This window comes from Colletotrichum paranaense, assembly GCF_030867605.1.
Source record: "Colletotrichum paranaense strain IMI 384185 chromosome Unknown Scaffold_2.1, whole genome shotgun sequence".
NCBI lineage: Eukaryota > Fungi > Ascomycota > Sordariomycetes > Glomerellales > Glomerellaceae > Colletotrichum > Colletotrichum paranaense.
The window spans coordinates 3,636,631-3,654,092 of NW_026848960.1; the positions used below are offsets into that span (position 1 = coordinate 3,636,631).

Genomic DNA, 17,462 nt, shown 5'->3' on the forward strand with positions numbered 1-17,462 from the left:
TGGGCGTATGGCGTACCTCGCTCCAAAAGCCCGCGCGTCCATGCTGCACGGCACATGTAAAAGCCGCAAAACCACCATCGTCTTCACACGGTCTGAGCTGGCCATCTGATCTCTACCTTACCTTGCTTTGTCGTACGTACATGTATGTTTTGCGCAGCGCCTGCATGACTCCCCCACCACATCTACCGCTTCTGTTCCGCCGAGCAAACAAAGACAACATGAACTTGGCCATTCTAGAAGAGCGGGTTGGGGCAATTGGGTCACGTGTCAACTCCTTTCGAATCACTTTCTCCCCAATATCCGTTTCCCAGGGCCTACGGAGGACCTGCGGCTACACATTGCGAACCTGAGATAGGAGTCAGAAAAGAGAGTAAATAGCGAGGAGGGGGGGAACCAGCCGAAGCTACCTACCTTACCTAGGCCGTTGTTAGCCCCAGGAACCCTGCCCCTCAATGTACCATCGCGGCCTCCTTAAGTAGTTTACCCTGATCTTATTACAGAGTACGTAGGTACATCGCGGGCCTTGTACCTGAGAAAGGCCGTCGACCTCACACCAAGAACGTAGAAGCTCAGGACGAGCAATCCCCATCCATCCATCCATCCATCTGCAGTTCACCCACGCTAGGTTACCGTACCTACATGACATGGTGGCTACAGTGCACCGCATGCTCTGTCAGTCTCTACTGCGTATGTACTGCGTAGACTCTAGCTGCAAGCCTGGGGCCTCCATCCGTCTTGCGCTGTTCTCTGGGATTGGGATTGCCGGGCCCAGAGGTACAGGTACAGGTCCAGGTACAGAGGTACAGGGACCAGGCCCAGGCTTAGACGAACAAAGAAAAGGGAAAACGTGCAGAGGTCCCCACCTGCAAGACGCCTCTCTTGCTGCTTTCTCTCTCTTCCCCTTCCACGTCCCTTTTCCTCCCCGTCAGTCACGTCTTGCACACACTCTCTTCCTCTCGACTGTGACCGCAAAGGTATATACTTGGTCCCTTCCCCATTTTCCGCCCTCCTTGCCAGACGCAGTATACCGTGCTGGCGGGCGCTCCCGACAAGACAAACCCAAACCTCTCCCGTCTACCGTCTTTCTTTGTCGACTTGCTCCTCGGATAGGTAGGAAGCGGAAGCCACTGGACGTCTTTTCCAATTGCGGCCCTGAATCAAACGGCGCAGACCAACAACCGCTACCAAAAGGGGGGAAAGCCAACGCTTTTTTTGCTCTCTCATCTTACCTAAGGGTAGGCTAGTAGCTTCTCCGACACCAATCTACTAATTCTTGTTACGACCGAGACAAGACGACGCATCATCCCATCCCACACACTCACACACACACACCGACGCCTGCGAAAGGAGAAAAAAACCGAGGATAGGAGAGCCACGCCATCGTCCTGCCATCTCCAAAACATACCTGGGATCTGTCGAACCTTGAACTTGCGACGACACGCGAACCTGCCGCAAACGTGCATTTGCACCTACCTGTACACCCATCTGCCCAGCAACCCATTTCCTGCTGAACTCCGACGGCATCGAACTTTTTTTTTTCCTCTCCCCTTCTTCGGCCGTTCTCTGGATTGCAGTTTATCCGTCCTCTCGTCGCCAACTCTCACACCATCCTTTTTCGACACCCTGCAATCATGCATGTTCAGCCTGCTTTCCATCCGACCCAGCATTGTTGATACAACCATTTGAAACACCCTGCCAGGCTTCCCAGGTTCTTGTGTGACAACCCGCCACAGCCACATACCCGGGACCAACCTCTGCCTTCTTGTTCGCTTTCCTGTTGGCATTACCAGTCACACGGGTGGATCCCAGATCCTCATCGCCTATACCGTCCCTATTCTGATATCACCTTTCCGATTCTTAAAATATACTTCACGCCCAGCTCTCTCCTACATTACGAGGTGCTCCACGATTTGACGATTCGCGCCCTCCGATTCGAACAAGCCGCCGACTACTTCACCCTTTCACGGCACGTTTGCCTCCCCCCGCTGCCGACTTCACCTGATCGCGCAGTCTTGGACGCGGCGCTTTCCTAATGTTCAGTCGGTCTCGGAAGGGTTCGAAAGGGTTCGGCTTTGGATCTTCAAGCACCAAAGACAGTCAGGTTAACCACCTTCTCGATCTTGGTCTTGTGAGCCCCAAGGCCATTCAAGACCCCTACCGTCCTGGTACCGCTACAACGACAAGGACAAACAATACGTGGACGGATGCGCCGTCCTTTCCAGAGAAGAGTACGTAGGCCCTCATTTGACTCCGATGCATGACTGCTTAAGCGTCGCGAATTGACTTTCCGTCCGAACGACCGACGCTCAATCTGTTGCTTGACGTCCAAACTTGGGGAAAAGTTACTCTTGCTAATCATTCTGCACACAGACGTCTCAATAGCTCGCGGCACAGGACAGCGCTCCAACGCATCAGTTCGATCCGGAGACAGCGCACATCGAAGAGGCGACAGCTACTCATCTAACAACATGGCATCAGGCGCCGGCCGCAACAGGAGGGAGCGCACCTTTGTAGGGAGCGAATGCGCAGTATGCGAGGAGCCATTGGAGCACACCCTGCGCGGAGAGCGCATTCTACAATTCTCGTGCTCGCACGTATCTCACGAAGCTTGCTTCTACGAGTTTATCCGCGAATTCGAATCGCAATATTGCCCCTCATGCGATGCGCCTCTCCATCTCGACACTAGTCGGGGCGGCAATGTCTTGGATATTGGTAAGCGCACTCTCATGTCTTGCTCGCCTGAGACATGGCTAATTCTTTTGCAGAAAAAATCAGCAACCTCGTTCGATCTGTCTCATCCACCGACACTAGGTCAAATCACACCCCTACGCCCACGGCTACGCCATGGGACAACCCAACGCCCACTCCGCGCCCCACCAGCATCGAGTCAAACCAGCGAAATATGGCCAGCACCCACACCCGCGAAAGCGCGCCCCGAAGCACTGGACGCGACAGGGAGAGCAGCCAGCCACCGGCTTCCGAGAGGTACGGCCCTTCAAGGCACGCTCGCAGCGATAGCGAGGCCACCGGCGTTGCGTCGTCTGGTGGTTACCCCGAAACAACCCAAAGCGGCCCGCCGCGCAGACACGATTATGACGTTCAGGCAATGGAGACCACACCGGGTAGCCCCCGCGCGATTACGAGGAATCCGATCCCGGCACCGACAGTGACGGTTCGATCCGAGTTTCCTACCATCAACAGGTCTCGGCAGCAGCAGACTTTGACCTGCCTTATCACCGTAGAAGTACCCGACAACAAGTGGCGGCCCGATCCCGAAGATCTTGGGTCAGCCCCGCCAGGCCCGCCTGCAGTGAATGCCCGAATCGACGAGGCGTTTGCGCGACCGCCCTCCCCGGCCCGAAGTGCGCCTCGATTCTATCCCTACGAGTCTCGGGAAGTACTGGAGGAACAAACCGAGAATTTGAGAAACCGTGTGGACAACTGGCATGGGCTCGATTTCAGCAGGTGAGATTTTGGCACACATTCCGTGCATGCCTGCGGCCAATGACATGACTGACACACCCCAGATTCGGCAAACTGCGGCTCTATGGCACACTACGTGTCGGCAAGGATAAAGCATCCTGGCAGGAGCTGGAATGCTTCCTGTTCGCTGAAATGTTGATTTGCGTAAAGGAGAAGAAGGTAACCCTCGCAGGGCAGTGGGATGAAAACGGCATGCCCAAGAAGACCACCCGTTGCACACTCAAAGGATCCATTCTCATCAAGAAACATCTCAACGAGGTCTCGGAAACGGGCAACAGTGAGACACCTTCCCTTTTACCATTCGGGCCTGGACGTTAACCATTCGGCAGTTGATGAGAACATTCTTACACTCAACCTTTCTGTCGCGGAGCTGCCGCAGTTCCACCTTAGATTCGAGAACCGCAATCAGCTCAAGCTGTGGCACCAAGCGCTACTCGACTTGAACGCTGTCGAGACGTCGCCAGTCCGCAGTCCGGAGTACGACCGAGGAGAATTCTCCGAGACGGACGAGGATGACTGGCAGCGTGGATCGCGACAGCAAAGGGTGTCGTCAATTGCCTCGTCATGGGGCGGCCCTAAATCCACCACAACGGCGCCCACCGAGTACACCAACTTCCAGAGAAGCCCGACAATGCCGGCTTCCATCCACGTTCCCATCGACGTGGTCGTGGTCGTTCCCATCTCATCGTCGATGCAAGGCGTCAAGATCAACCTGGTTCGCGATGCTCTCAAATTCATGGTCAACACCCTCGGCGAGAGAGATAGGATGGGACTGGTCACCTTTGGATCGGGCGGCGGCGGCGTACCCATCGTGGGCATGACTACAAAGGCGTGGCCCGGTTGGGGCAACGTATTGGGCTCCATCAAGCCGGTTGGGCAAAAGAGCCACCGCGCCGACGTGGTTGAGGGTGCCAATGTCGCCATGGACTTGCTCATGCAGCGCAAGTACAACAACCCGATCGCTACCATTATGCTCATCAGCGACGCCTCTACTTCGGACGCCGACAGCGTCGACTTTGTCGTGTCGAGAGCCGAAGCAGCCAAGATCACCATTCACTCCTTTGGCCTCGGCATGACGCACAAGCCCGATACCATGATTGAGCTCTCTACCCGCACCAAGGCATCTTACACCTACGTCAAGGACTGGATGATGCTTCGCGAGTGCCTTGCCGGCTGCCTCGGCGCCATGCAGACACTCTCTCACCAAAACGTGAAGCTCAAGCTGAAGCTGCCTGAAGGATCTCCGGCCAAGTTCCACAAGATCAGCGGCGCCTTGCAGATTACCAAGCGCGCCACGGGTCGTGACGCTGAGGCCTCCCTGGGCGATCTTAGGTTCGGTGACAAGCGCGACGTCTTGGTGCAGCTTGTCATTGTGCCGGATAACACGTCTCAGGAACAACTACCGCAGGATCCTTGGGACAACATCGTCTCGGGTCTGGAGGCGCTCGGCGGAGCTGGCGATGGCGACGACCAGCGGGTGACATCTGTCGAGGAGGTGCCCCTCATCCAGGCCGACCTTACATGGGGTGACATTCTCCGAGATGGCACGCTCTCCCATCTTCCTCGCCCGTCTCTGCTAGCCATCACTATGCTTCCGGCCCAAGCGAAAAACAAGAATTCGTGGGCAGGATCGCCCCCGATCCCCCCTCACCCGCACATCGTCCAGCGGCGCATGGAGCTGCTGACGTCGGATATGCTAACCCGCGCCTTGACCCTCGTGTCACGCGGTCAGCACGACCGAGCGCACACTCTACTCAACGAGACCCGATCTATTTTGAAGGGTCTCGGAAAAGGCGGTCTGCCTCCGATCCCTCCACCCACGGCACCGCCAACGAGATCCCTCCCATCCACCCCGCACCCCGGCAACGATGCCTCACCCTCCATCACTCCCGACAGAAAACAAACTCCATCGCCCACTCAATCGGCCAACTCATCCGCCGTCAATGGCTACCAGGCCACTGGCATTGGGCGCAGTCGGTCCAACGATGGTCTCGGCCTCGGTGCCGGTATCGATGCCAACACCGTTGCCGCTCTGGACCACGAGCTCGAGAGCAGTCTCGAATGGATCAGCCACCCTGCCGTCTTTGGCCGCGACAGTCGCAAAGCTGTTCTCCAAGCGATTGGAGTAATCAGCTCCCAGCGAGCCTTCACCTTCCGCACGCCGATTGAATCCCTCTGGTCTGGTCGCGTGGCGGGCGTGAAGAAGCTCACCAGCAAGAGCCGTGAGTGGCGCGAGGAGGGTGGCGGCGAGGGCGGCATCATGGAGGAGGCCTAAGTGACCTCCTCGATATGCCATACTTTTCTGACTAAATGGGAACACTTGAACTGCCTGAACGACCAGGCGGCGGCGTATTGGTTCCTTGGGAAAACACTTTCTTACGGTCGTTACTTGGCACGGGCTCGTCTTTGCCAACCATCATACCCCCTGATCTACAGCTGATTTGTTTTTTGTTACCGATATAGCTGCTTTGCTCACGTCTTTACCGCACCGCAGCATGCTTTGCCGGAAAGATACCACAAATGTTTTTGCTATTTTTATTCCTTTATTACCTACTATGTCTTCGAGCACGCTTTTTTTATCCTGCGAGACAACTCGTCGTGCCGTCGCATCTCATGAAAGCTTTCTCGCGCTGCCACGTCACCGAGAGCCTTACAAATCATGTAATTTCGCTTCTTATTGTCATGTCACTGATGTCTGGAGAATGGGAGGAGGGAAACTGGATGACGGGAGTGGGTAGTGGGCTCGGCTGCGAAAAAGCATGCTTCTTGTACATGTTTGGGAATGAACGACACGGACGTGTGGAAGAGTAGAGCAATACTACTTGCTGTTGACATGCCACATCAGATCATTGCCTTTTGTGACTTGAGTGAATGTGGCCGTTGCTGAGCGGATGAGTCTTTTGATTTTTAGCACCCACGCTGAGTATCTGTTGGTACGGCTGTCGAATATATATCGAGTCTTGGCTTGATAAATTCTTTTCATTTAACTGAGCTGGACTGGTGGAACTTCACAGCCCCTATCCCAACTGCGATGATACTACACTGACAACAATCAGAATCCGAGTCACTCTGGCATGGGCATCACGGGAAAGGACTTGTTTGAAAGACACAACACGAGTTCCAGTCTATAGCTGCGAGCTAGGCACAAGTAACTTCAAGACATACTCCCCCATCTAAAACCTGTTTTTTCTGCCCCTTTTCTTGGTTTTCTTCTTGTTGTCGCCGCAAGACTCCATGTAGCTTCCGACTCTAACTCGTGAAGATGACAAGCAGCTGCAAAGTTTGGTTCATTGCGTTAGACGGAAAGGTCGTTGTGCAGGTAGAGGGAGGTAGGTAAGGGCGGTAAGAGACTTACTCTATTCCTTCTTGTCGGTGGCCTCGTACTTGTCCTCGGGGTAAGGTCCGAATTCGGTGGTCTGGCGCTTCTCCTTCTTGCCGTTACCCTCATACTTGTCCTCTGGGTAGGGTCCGAACTCTGTAGTCTGGCGCTTGGAGTTCTTGCTCTCGTACTTGTCCTCCGGGTAGGGTCCGAACTCGGTGGTCTGGCGTCTAGAGTTTTTGGCTTCGTACTTGTCTTCAGGATAAGGTCCGAACTCGGTCGTTTGACGCTTGGAGTTGCTGCTCTCGTACTTGTCCTCTGGATAAGGACCAAATTCGGTTGTCTGGCGCTTCTCCTTCATGTTGTTGCGCTCATACTTGTCCTCGGGATAGGGTCCGAATTCCGTAGTCTGACGCTTCTCCTTCATGCTGTTGCTGTCGTACTTGTCTTCGGGGTAGGGGCCAAACTCTGTGGTTTGACGCTTCTCCTTCATGCTGTTTCCCTCATACTTGTCCTCGGGATAGGGCCCAAATTCGGTGGTCTGTCGCTTCGAGCTCTTGCCCTGGTAACTGTCTTCAGGGTACGGACCGAACTCCGTGGTCTGGCGTTTTGTTCTGCCCTCGTACTTGTCCTCAGGGTACGGGCCAAACTCTGTCGTCTGGCGTCTTTGGTTGTCCTTGCCCTGGTAGTTATCTTCAGGGTAAGGACCAAATTCTGTAGTCTGACGCTTTCCATTCTCCTGTCCCTGGTAGCTATCCTCGGGGTAGGGACCAAACTCGGTCGTCTGGCGCTTGCTGTTCTCCTTGCCCTGGTAACTGTCCTCAGGATAGGGACCGAACTCGGTGGTTTGGCGCTTCTCCGGAACGGCGAGCTTGGCACCCGGCGCGGCGGCGGCAAGGCTTGCGGCGAAGGCAAGGATGGCGGTGACCTTTGTCATATGCATGATGGCGTTTGGAGTTATGAGAGGAAGGATGAATGTTGCTTGAAGAAGGTTGCTAGAGGCAAGGTGAAGACTGAAGATTTTGAAGAAGCTTGGAAGACTGTGAAGGTGTTTGACTTGATGAGTGAGTGAAGAAACCTTTTGCTGTTTCCGGGATAGATTGCACCCTTAAATATCCATTTTTTCTGTTCAACTTCGCTGTCGACTCGGCTAACAACTCATCAGTGAAGTTGCCGCTTCGTTCAAGATTCACAGGCCACGCCATCGGTCCGACGGACACGGGTGCTTTCGTCACTCGACGCCCTGTCGTAAACTTCCTGTTCGTGATAGCGTCAACGCGCCGTCACTCTTGCTGTTCGTGATACTCCATACTTCCGAGTCCACAGAAGAACTACAGCTCGATCGTATGACTCGTTGATCCGTTCAACCTTTTCCAAAGATCGAAAGTCAACGCATCGCCGCCCGTCGACGAGAATAAGTCGAGATGATTGCGTCTCCCATCGGGAATTCCAAGTTGACAAAGTTTGAACTTCGGGGATCGAGATCATCATGAATCCAACCTTTGAAAATCTCAGAGTTTTTCGTGGCTCAAGGAACAACTCTAGGCATGAATCGTCAGTTTCTCTCAAGTCCCGTGGGAAGCCTCTCGATCGGGCATATAAGGCGGATATCCGTCGGGCCCACGATGCTGGTCTTAGCGTTTGCGATTCCTGACCATAAACTTCTTCTCTAACCTCTTTCAGTCAGTCCCGTTCTAACATTCCCCCTCTTTACACAATGGCTCTCAAGCAATTTTTGTCCATGTCCTTCGCCGCGGCTCTCCTAGCGGCACTCTTCTCCGCAAAGTCTCGGTCCCAGGAGGAGCTTCAGATCCCACTCGGCAACTCTTGCCCGCGCCCGCGCTATACGGTACGGACGTTGTCATATGATCCACTCATTCAGCACATTGAGAACTTTATCACCCCAGATGAGTCCCAATACCTGCTGCAGATTGCGTACGTCAGAGCTCCTCCATATTGCTGAAGATTCGGGGTTTACTTGCTGACTGACTCAATACAGGCAGCCTAGGTTCCAGCGGTCTCGCGCCATCGGCACTGACGGGCGATCCATTGCTGCGCAGGAACGAACCAGTTCCACAGCGTACCTGTCTTCGGATGATTTTGTCGTCCAATGCATCAGATCCCGCGCTTCGGAGTTTCAGGGCTACGTAGACCTTGACATGATGGAGGATCTGCAAGTGACGCGGTACTTGGAGGGGCAGCAGTACACGAATCACTATGACTGGGCAGCGAACCCCGCGGCGAGAAACCAGACGACAAACAGGGAAACAACCTTCTTCGCCGTTCTCGATGTGGAGTGTGCCAGCTGCGGGACACGGTTCCCCAAGATCTCCGTGGACTGGGGTGTCGAGGATGAGCGGTGGTGCAACCTGGTCGACTGTGCGGTCCAGACAGAGTTGACAGTGCGAGCGGTCGCCGGTAGTGCCGTCTTCTGGCGGAATCTCCATTCCGATGGGACCGGAGATTCTCGAACGCTACATGCCGGCCTTCCGGCGGTAGGCGGCAAGAAGATCGGGTTGAATATCTGGACACGCCGGGAGGTTTAGTGTGCATGTGAGGGGGGGGACTATCTCCCCGGGATATTGGACGTTTCGAAACAGCGCACCAATCATCTTTCACCCTTTTGACTCCGCTTTGTCACACGTTCTGTTAGCCTTTAGACCTTGTTTGTCCTGGTTAATCGAGATCTATCTACAAGGGCCACAAAGTCTACATGCTCAAATTCGTACTCCTCTCACATGACACCTGCTAGTGAACGACACAAATGGAGCTCTCTCTAAAGGCTCCGGTAAAGGTTTACACTAGTGCTTTCTAGATCACAGCCATCTACACGCGGAAGACGGCAGCCCCTTTTTAGACTTTTGGGCAGAAAGACGGTGGCATGAACCTTGATGATATTCAGCGTGTAGTTTGTGAAGTGCGGTATCCCATTGGGTACATCGGTAATGGCGGCTATTTTGGCTCGAATCATTGGACGCGGCCGCTAGAGCCAACTCTTACGGAGCCCAAAGCTTGTTTGTGGTTCCCGAAAGCTTCTTTTCTGGTAGACGTACACGCTAGCAGGCATCAGACTCTTGAAGATGGCGAAAAGACGAGGGCCACATCGCACCTGAGTAGCTCGGAAGATCGACACGTACTAGAGAGAGCTCGGATTGCGAGGAAAGGAACTACCTCGTGCCCTGCCGTGCCGATATCTGTACAACAGCAACAACAACAATCTGAACGAATCTGCTTCTCTCTCTGGTCTCCCACCTCTCGAGACCTGCCTCATCTTTCAAACTGACATTCGCCATTTCTCATATCGTAAAACGCCTTGTCTAACTTTTGCAATGGAAGAAAGCAAGTTGCTTGGACGCAACTCCTCCTCGGACGGTGATACGGATTCTTCTGAATTTGTGGACGCCTTGGAGCGGGGCTCTATCCGCAAGACCTCCATGTCACGTTGGGAGATGTTTCGTTGCTGTCTTGAGATCATCCTCATTCTTTGTCTTCTGGGAACGACCACTACGGTATTCAGACAGAACGCTGGGCGACAGGACACGACGACTTGGCCGGCGGGGAGCGACTACAATCACTTTGTCCCACATGGCAAGCCACACTTCTTTACCTCATGAATGACGCTGACCTGCAGAGCAGATGTGAGCTCGAGAGGGGTTCCTAAGCCGTCTGGCCCTGATCAGTACGAGGTCACTGCTCATGCCTTCCATGACCAGAGTGTCCTAAACGAGACTCTTGATTCTTGGCAAGGTCTCTCCCACGGTAGGCATCTATTGAAGCAGGCTTTGAACACCGACTAACGAGACTACCAGCCTTTGTCCGGGCCTCCCCATATGACGGCAGCGGGCCTCAGAAGCTGTTTTCAGGTGACTTGTTCGAGATTGCAGCTTTCCATCAGATCCACTGTTTGGTAAGCCATCTCATAGATCTTTTCATTCTTCGCACTTCTGACGCCCGAGTCACTAGGCATCAATCCTGGAGGACTTTGGTCTCTTGGCTGCCGGCGTTCCCAAGGAGGAGCTGCCTGGTTATCATAGCGGAGTCACACTAACGTGGGAGGAGCACAAGGCGCACTGCTTCAACTACGTCCGACAGGCTCTAATGTGCTTTGCTGACTCCACTGCCGAAGGCCATATTGAGGGTGACACGCACCGGGTAGCTGATCATGGGGTAATGCATGTTTGCAATGATTTTGATGCCCTACTGGCGTGGTCAAAGGAACCCGAGCGAGCATTGCCCAAGAGTTGGCGAGTGACAGATTAAGGATAATAAGAGACAGTTTGTAGCAGACAGATTCGTAGTTGTCGCACAACTTACATACGTTCTCTTACCTGGCTTACTTTGCGCCTTGTGATATGTTGATATTGCTACCAAACGTACGAGTCGAGTGTTGTTATATATGGCAAGAATAGCGGAATGCAGACTATGGTGTTCAAGGCTCTTATTCAGTGGCCGTTTAGAGGTTAAGTTTGGCGCCTATTAGATAACAGACTCGAGTGGCTCAGTGACAATCTCATATCTCCGCTGTGAGAGCACACCAGTCATATACAGTCATAGTGAAATTTTTCATTTGTACGGCCAGAAAAAAGCTTTGTTGTACTAGTCTCAGTCACTAGTCTCAGTCTAGCCACTTTGTCTGGTTGTACGATCCCTAGTCTCACCCCATGTGGGAGTGTCCATGGCCGTGACCAGGCACACCTTCCTTCGCCTTTCCCGGAAACATTCTTGAGAAGTGCCCACAGTCAGGGTACTGAATCTTTGCCCTGACCTCAATGTCGTCCGGCTCATTGATCCTCGTCAGAACCTGAGTACAGTGCTGCGTGTGCGTCAAGACGTCCTCGCGGTGAACCATGCGATTCTCAGTCAACGCCTTGTGGAACCGGAGAATGTTGTATGCGCAGTGCGTTTTGTGAAGCCTGTTGGTAAGATAGACGGGCTGGGTGTCGGAGCCGAACTGCTCCTCAGTCACAGATGCTGTCTTGTTCTGGTCGGTGTAGAACACCCACGGCCCGGCGTTGCGGAACTTGTCCGTCAGCTCACGGTCGAAGCACTCCTCTGGCACCCAGCAGAACGAGAGCACGTCAAAGTGACAACCGAGTGCTTGAGCCTCACTGGACGAGTTGCCACAAGGGTTCTCGATGATGCCTTGGGCGTTGGTGCGAGCAGGCGGGACGATAGACTGGAAGACCCAAGTGACGGAGAAGGCAAAGATGATGCTCAAAGCTAGACCGATGAGGAGCTTGGAGAGAACCTCGCGCTGGTAGCGGCGCTGAAGCTGTGATGAAGAGAAAACAGGAGTTTCCTTTTCGTGCTCATCCTCGGTGAGCATAGGGCGGGTGCTATCTTCACTATCGTAAGACATGGTGTCGTTGAAATGATGAGATTGAAGTCAGACGTGTAAGTGATATTCCTGAAAATCCTTTGCAAAGGCAATGTGAGAGCAAGACTTTGAGACTGTCTACTGCGGTGATCCGATGAGGCGACCTTTGGCATTTGGGTCCAGGGGCATTGCATCTACCCGATTTGATTCTACTTGGCCGTGTCATTTGCTGACTTTCTATGATATCTCATGACTCTTGCACGGCTCGGAAAATGAGAGAATCATCTGCAACCGTACTTTACTACATGGGGTTTTGACTTTGGTTCTGCCTCCCGACGAAGAAGCTCAGCGCATAAATGCGCCGTATACAAGATTCATAGTCTATACTTCAGCAAATTCCGCCGTTCCGCCATTGTGATGGATTTTCATTATTGAGGAGTACGATCGGCGATGGACTCCTATTCGAGAACCGAAGTCGAGTGCCGAACAGAGTCAACGTGACGATGTCAAGATCAACACAGCTCTGTCATTGAGTTTGTGTCGGTCCCATGTTTTGACTTTTGGCAGTCAAAGCTTCGACGGGAGGGAGTCGTCATTTGCACCCGAACTGCTCCACCCCGGACTGAGTCGCCAGCTAGAGACGGAAAAGCCCAACGACATCTGCGGGCGTTCGGCGAACCCGTTTTCGAAATAGTGCCTATTTTGATTTGTTTTTCTAGCAATTCGCACTCGAACGGCATTCTTTTGCCGGTATTGTGGTCAAGGATTAGATGATTTTTCTTGCCATTGGATGACACATTAGTCGTAGGGCACCCTGTGGCCGTTGCAGTCGGGGTTCATTAATCTCTAAGATCAGAACCTCCCTTTGATGAACCAGATGGTCACCCGTCACTCTTCTATTCTCTCAACATAAAGTTAAGTCACTATGAACTTCTTCAAGGCAGACAAGTCAACACAGTATGTGTCTGTAGAAGAGAGCTCGGAGTGTAGTGAAGACCAGCTGCCTCTGCGAAGGAGGCCCTCGTCACCGATTGTGTCGGTTTCTAGATCTTATTACTTTATTTCGTTGCTTTTATTTGCCATTTTTCCTGTACTGGTGATTGCCTTGTTTGTTCTTCACACTCGGCTAGCGAGTGCTCGAATCGACAGCGGCTTTCTTAAAGGCTTCCCAACCGAGTTAGGTATGCCATACAGTGTTCTCAAACGATAGGAAGATAACGAGCTGACGTGAAGATTTACATAGAACCAATCAAAGGTGTACTTGCTAGTGAAACAGTACGTTTCACTGGCGGCCTTCACTTCTACAAGAATGGGACCTTGTACCGTGAGGTAATTGAAGGACAGCCTCAATATGTCGGGCCTCCATCGCCAGAGATTGATGCAGCATGGAAGAGTCTGCTGAAAGGTGACTGGCCAAGAGAGTCCAACCTCGAACCACACTGACCATGTTCAGGCCAATACATGAATCTTGTTGGGAGCGAAGCATCGAGCATGGTCGGGCGCACGTGGAAAGACAGCCATGGGAACTATGAAGTGGCGTAAGTTTCGCATTCTTTTTAGTAGACTTTTCGGTAATGGACTAAGAATTTTCTAGTCTAGATGTGATGCATACCCTCCATTGCGTGGTAAAGTACCTCAGGCCCGTGATATGTCTGCCGCGATGACTAACACGTCGAAGAACAAAGTGAGGATGGCTCTGGATCCAGATTATTACAAGGAGGAGGAAAGCCCCAGAATTCATAGGATGCACGTCGGTAAGCTATGTTCCTGTCCTAAACTTCAAAAACAGTGCGGCTAATGGCAGCGCTAGACCACTGCCTTGACTATCTTAGGCAGACGGTACAATGCCACGGTGACCTGACTCCCATGGTTTTCAGCTGGTCGGATGATGCTGGCAGGGTTGTTGCCGACTGGAAAGAACCTCACACATGCCGCAACTTTAACCGTGTTCGCAGTTGGGCTGAAGACCACTTTCGGCCATGAACCACGTATTGTGCACATGCTAATCAACCCATTCATACGGTTTATTCCACAGCAAACTTTATCTCAAAGACCGTTAGAAGGCTCTCGTTACAAATTCAAGATCTAGGAACGAATCTGAAGAAGTATTTGTTTCTAGTTTGTAGACAACGTACTGGTAGAACGGAATAGTATTCGGGTTTAAATTTATAATCTTGACCAAACTCTTATCCTGCTTCTCTATACTCTTACTATTATTGCTAAACTTGCTGTTCTTGTGTTTATATTGCATGGTATATGCCATTTGTGTTTTCAAATGAATGCTGAGATCACTCCATGTCTGTTCACAGTTTGTAATCCGCCGACAGCAGTCTGCGCAATCTGTCACCAAGTTCGCCGGGCAACCAGAAGAAGTGCGGGAATAAACGAGCGGTCCAAATGGTGAGCCAAGCAATATTCTCTAAATTCAATAAGTAGTAAGCTAATTCTCGGTTGGCAAAGCAGCGGGACAATGGGACATGCCCTTTGCTAAGGTAGGCACCAGATATTGTAAAGCTGCTCATATCTACCCTTTTGCTGCATGATTGGGCAAGCTTGAACGCTCTAATAAAAGTTTTCGGACGGGGGACGGCTCAAAGATTCATTGATGCTCTCAGAATGGTCTGCCTGGACTCTTGCGCCGATCTGACCAGCCTGGACCGTATTCCGCATCGAATGTTTGACGACGGCCGAATAGTCCTGCAGCCAATTGATAGAGACATCCATACCAACGGCGACCTCTCCATTCGGTTGCGCGGGCATTTGCTGCAGACACAGGCGAGACAATACGAACCACGCGCATGGACAAGTGATCTGGTGCAAGATCCCTATGAACTGCTGAGGGATTTCCAGCTTGCTGACGACGAGCCTCAAGAAATCTGCCTCGTTTCTTCAGTGACCCAGCGCGAAATCAGTGATGGCCACGAGTTTCATATCACTGCAAAGACGCAAGAAGATCTTCCCAATTGGGACCTCTTCGATCTTAGGTACCGCATTAGTCTGATGAACAATCTGATTAGCGCTGCCGGTATTCCAATAAGAATATTGGCGAATCCAATGAAGAGGTATCTGATGAGGAGCTCGAAGATATTGATGTGGTCGGAGATGCCATCAGGAAACTGGAGGAAATCGCGGAGCAGAGGCCGGAGGAGGCGGATGAGGATGATGTTGCCTGAGTGTTGAGATCCACGCACTTAGGCTGACGGGGCTTCTGACAGACAGTCGCAGTGTAATTCGATGATCACCGAGCAACGTGATCGTTCCGAAACGTATTGGCCGTCCTATCTCCTGTCCTAACGCTTCCGTCCGTCGTGTGGTATCGTGATGTTTAGGCAGATTTTGTGGGGCCAGCTGGCTTAGGAACAGGCAACACCCGCTAACGGCTACCAGGACAAGGATTGAATGCAGCCCATCGTCGAATACAAAAGCTTGTAAAATTGAACCTCATTTTCTGTGAGCTTCCCGAGAAGAAATTCATCAATTTGCACCTGCATACAAGATATTTTCAAGCTACCATCTCTTTGAAAATTTCGACCTTCGAATATCTTGACACCATCTCAGCCTTATGCACCATGTCCAGAAAAGGCACCTCTGTCAACTCTTCCCGACCACTTACACAATTCTCATTCGCCATCTTCACCAAACTCCCACCCGAGCTTCAACTTGAGATTCTTTCTCACTGTCAGCAAAACGACCTCATCTGCATGTCCCTTGCATCACACTCTCTACGCGCCATGATGCTTCCACTAATTCCGGCAAAACCCTCGCTACTTTCTTACGACCAAGTCAACCCTTCAGAAACGATCAAGTGCGAATGCGGTGACACTTCAGCAATCGGGGTGGTCCAAGACAATTACTGGCATCGGAGAAAACGCCACGTCTACAAGTACGCCGAGCCCCCGAAAAGATGCTCAAACTGGACGCCCTGTCGATCGTATGCCACCGACCACGCTATGTGCCGGCGGCAGTGGTGTAGGCACTGCTCGTGTACCACGTGCCCGCTATATGCAAGGCTACGCGGGTCCATGGGAGACCTGAGATACTGTGCCGATTGCCGAAAGTTTACGAAGCGCCCTCAGACAAAGAAGTATAAGGGGAGATGTGAGTCTAATGTCGAGCAACTTGAGTGCGAGTAGCTGGTGGCTGACACGATCCAGGCTTGCATGGCCGCCCCCGGGTTCGACGTAATCCAGACAATCACTGGACAGCCAAAAAGGGAGTGTCGTATGGATATCGCTGGTGGCGAAGATGGGGCACTTGCGGTATCGATGCATGGGGATATCCAGACGGGGACAAAACTGCGGACATTAGCAGAAGGAGGAATGCGAGAGTTGTCTAGAGAGTCGTTGGCTCTCCAATTAATCCAATTTTGGGTTCATCATTACAGGTGCAAACTTACTTGCGTTACCTATGGGATCTCTTAGTAGTGCGTTGTGCCTTGTACAGCGAGACTTCAGACCTCTTCACCATCCGGGGCTTGTATAGACTATTCTAGCATTTGCTTGTAACTAGTCATCGCTTTTTATAATATCAATACAACCACCGTCAGCAGGAAATGCTTTTCCTCACGAGCCCGAACCTTTCGCGGATAATGTTGGTTTCATAGATGAATTTGCCGCCCAAGTTACATGATGATCCTGTGGGTTATTCTGTAACACTTACGAAGCCTTCCGCTTTCTCTAGGTTGTATTGCCTCTTTGTCGTCGTTCGACCTCGGCAACTTGCACTAATAATAAAGTAGTACGGAGATGTAGGTAGGTAACTGGGGTCAAGCTCCACTTACCGCGGCGCCATCCTTAGACCCACATCCTGCTACCGACTGGCTGGCTACAGCTCCTGTTGACTTTTGGTGAAAGAGGGGCTATCGATGAACAAGAACTTGCCCAGGCGATGGTAGAATAAACGTACGATCTCAGGAAATTTTGCGCGTAGAACGTTTCTGGGACCACCCAGCATCGAAAACGAGCTTTCAAAATTCAGTTGTTGAAAAAGACAGCTGCTGCGTCTGGGAAAAGCACAGCACAGCAAGGAGCTCAGAGCTTGGCCCGTTACCTCCTCGTAACGATATGCCAACAAGATGATCACTCAAGCTCAAGTTCTCTCAAGCTCGGCACGCTCAGAGACTGCCGATTGGCTCGGCGCATGCAGGATCGTTCACGTCGAGCTACCTAAGTCAAACTCTCTATTCCATCCTTGTGGTCAGTTGGAGGACTCTCCCAGGGCGACTAGTCTCTGAAGGGCCAAAGAAAGAAAGAAAAGACAATTTCTACTGTGTAGTCATCATTATCATTTTCTGAAACCCTGGTGACTCGGAATCGAGTGGAGATCCGGGGTAACATGCGCCAT

General features: G+C 52.2%; 9 protein-coding genes across 9 annotated transcripts; 7 read left to right on the top strand and 2 right to left on the bottom strand.

The window, feature by feature from the left end:
* Positions 1-2,032: 2,032 nt before the first annotated feature.
* CPAR01_03123 (von Willebrand factor type A domain-containing protein) lies at positions 2,033-5,758 on the top strand (the record flags this gene model as incomplete). Its single annotated transcript, XM_060487410.1, has 5 exons — positions 2,033-2,228; positions 2,371-2,712; positions 2,766-3,465; positions 3,528-3,760; positions 3,813-5,758. The coding sequence occupies 5 exons, from the start codon at positions 2,033-2,035 to the stop codon at positions 5,756-5,758; spliced, it is 3,417 nt and encodes a 1,138-aa protein (XP_060354738.1).
* A 507-nt stretch (positions 5,759-6,265) lies between these two features.
* On the top strand, positions 6,266-6,370 carry CPAR01_03124 (uncharacterized protein; the record flags this gene model as incomplete). Its single annotated transcript, XM_060487411.1, has 1 exon — positions 6,266-6,370. The coding sequence occupies one exon, from the start codon at positions 6,266-6,268 to the stop codon at positions 6,368-6,370; it is 105 nt and encodes a 34-aa protein (XP_060354739.1).
* Positions 6,371-6,839: 469 nt separating this feature from the next.
* On the bottom strand, positions 6,840-7,745 carry CPAR01_03125 (uncharacterized protein; the record flags this gene model as incomplete). The annotated part of the gene is made up of 1 exon (XM_060487412.1): positions 6,840-7,745. One exon carries the CDS (start codon positions 7,743-7,745, stop codon positions 6,840-6,842), a length of 906 nt encoding a protein of 301 aa, XP_060354740.1.
* Positions 7,746-8,519: 774 nt separating this feature from the next.
* Positions 8,520-9,348, top strand: CPAR01_03126 (2OG-Fe(II)oxygenase; the record flags this gene model as incomplete). The annotated part of the gene is made up of 2 exons (XM_060487413.1): positions 8,520-8,737; positions 8,802-9,348. The coding sequence occupies 2 exons, from the start codon at positions 8,520-8,522 to the stop codon at positions 9,346-9,348; spliced, it is 765 nt and encodes a 254-aa protein (XP_060354741.1).
* Positions 9,349-10,131: 783 nt separating this feature from the next.
* Positions 10,132-11,062, top strand: CPAR01_03127 (uncharacterized protein; the record flags this gene model as incomplete). The annotated part of the gene is made up of 4 exons (XM_060487414.1): positions 10,132-10,243; positions 10,439-10,561; positions 10,612-10,709; positions 10,766-11,062. The coding sequence occupies 4 exons, from the start codon at positions 10,132-10,134 to the stop codon at positions 11,060-11,062; spliced, it is 630 nt and encodes a 209-aa protein (XP_060354742.1).
* Positions 11,063-11,456: 394 nt separating this feature from the next.
* Positions 11,457-12,161, bottom strand: CPAR01_03128 (uncharacterized protein; the record flags this gene model as incomplete). Its single annotated transcript, XM_060487415.1, has 1 exon — positions 11,457-12,161. One exon carries the CDS (start codon positions 12,159-12,161, stop codon positions 11,457-11,459), a length of 705 nt encoding a protein of 234 aa, XP_060354743.1.
* An 883-nt stretch (positions 12,162-13,044) lies between these two features.
* CPAR01_03129 (uncharacterized protein) lies at positions 13,045-14,102 on the top strand (the record flags this gene model as incomplete). The annotated part of the gene is made up of 5 exons (XM_060487416.1): positions 13,045-13,300; positions 13,396-13,524; positions 13,573-13,657; positions 13,719-13,873; positions 13,930-14,102. 5 exons carry the CDS (start codon positions 13,045-13,047, stop codon positions 14,100-14,102), a joined length of 798 nt encoding a protein of 265 aa, XP_060354744.1.
* A 633-nt stretch (positions 14,103-14,735) lies between these two features.
* On the top strand, positions 14,736-15,292 carry CPAR01_03130 (uncharacterized protein; the record flags this gene model as incomplete). Its single annotated transcript, XM_060487417.1, has 2 exons — positions 14,736-15,144; positions 15,204-15,292. 2 exons carry the CDS (start codon positions 14,736-14,738, stop codon positions 15,290-15,292), a joined length of 498 nt encoding a protein of 165 aa, XP_060354745.1.
* A 396-nt stretch (positions 15,293-15,688) lies between these two features.
* CPAR01_03131 (uncharacterized protein) lies at positions 15,689-16,154 on the top strand (the record flags this gene model as incomplete). The annotated part of the gene is made up of 2 exons (XM_060487418.1): positions 15,689-15,935; positions 15,985-16,154. The coding sequence occupies 2 exons, from the start codon at positions 15,689-15,691 to the stop codon at positions 16,152-16,154; spliced, it is 417 nt and encodes a 138-aa protein (XP_060354746.1).
* Between the last annotated feature and the right edge of the window lie 1,308 nt (positions 16,155-17,462).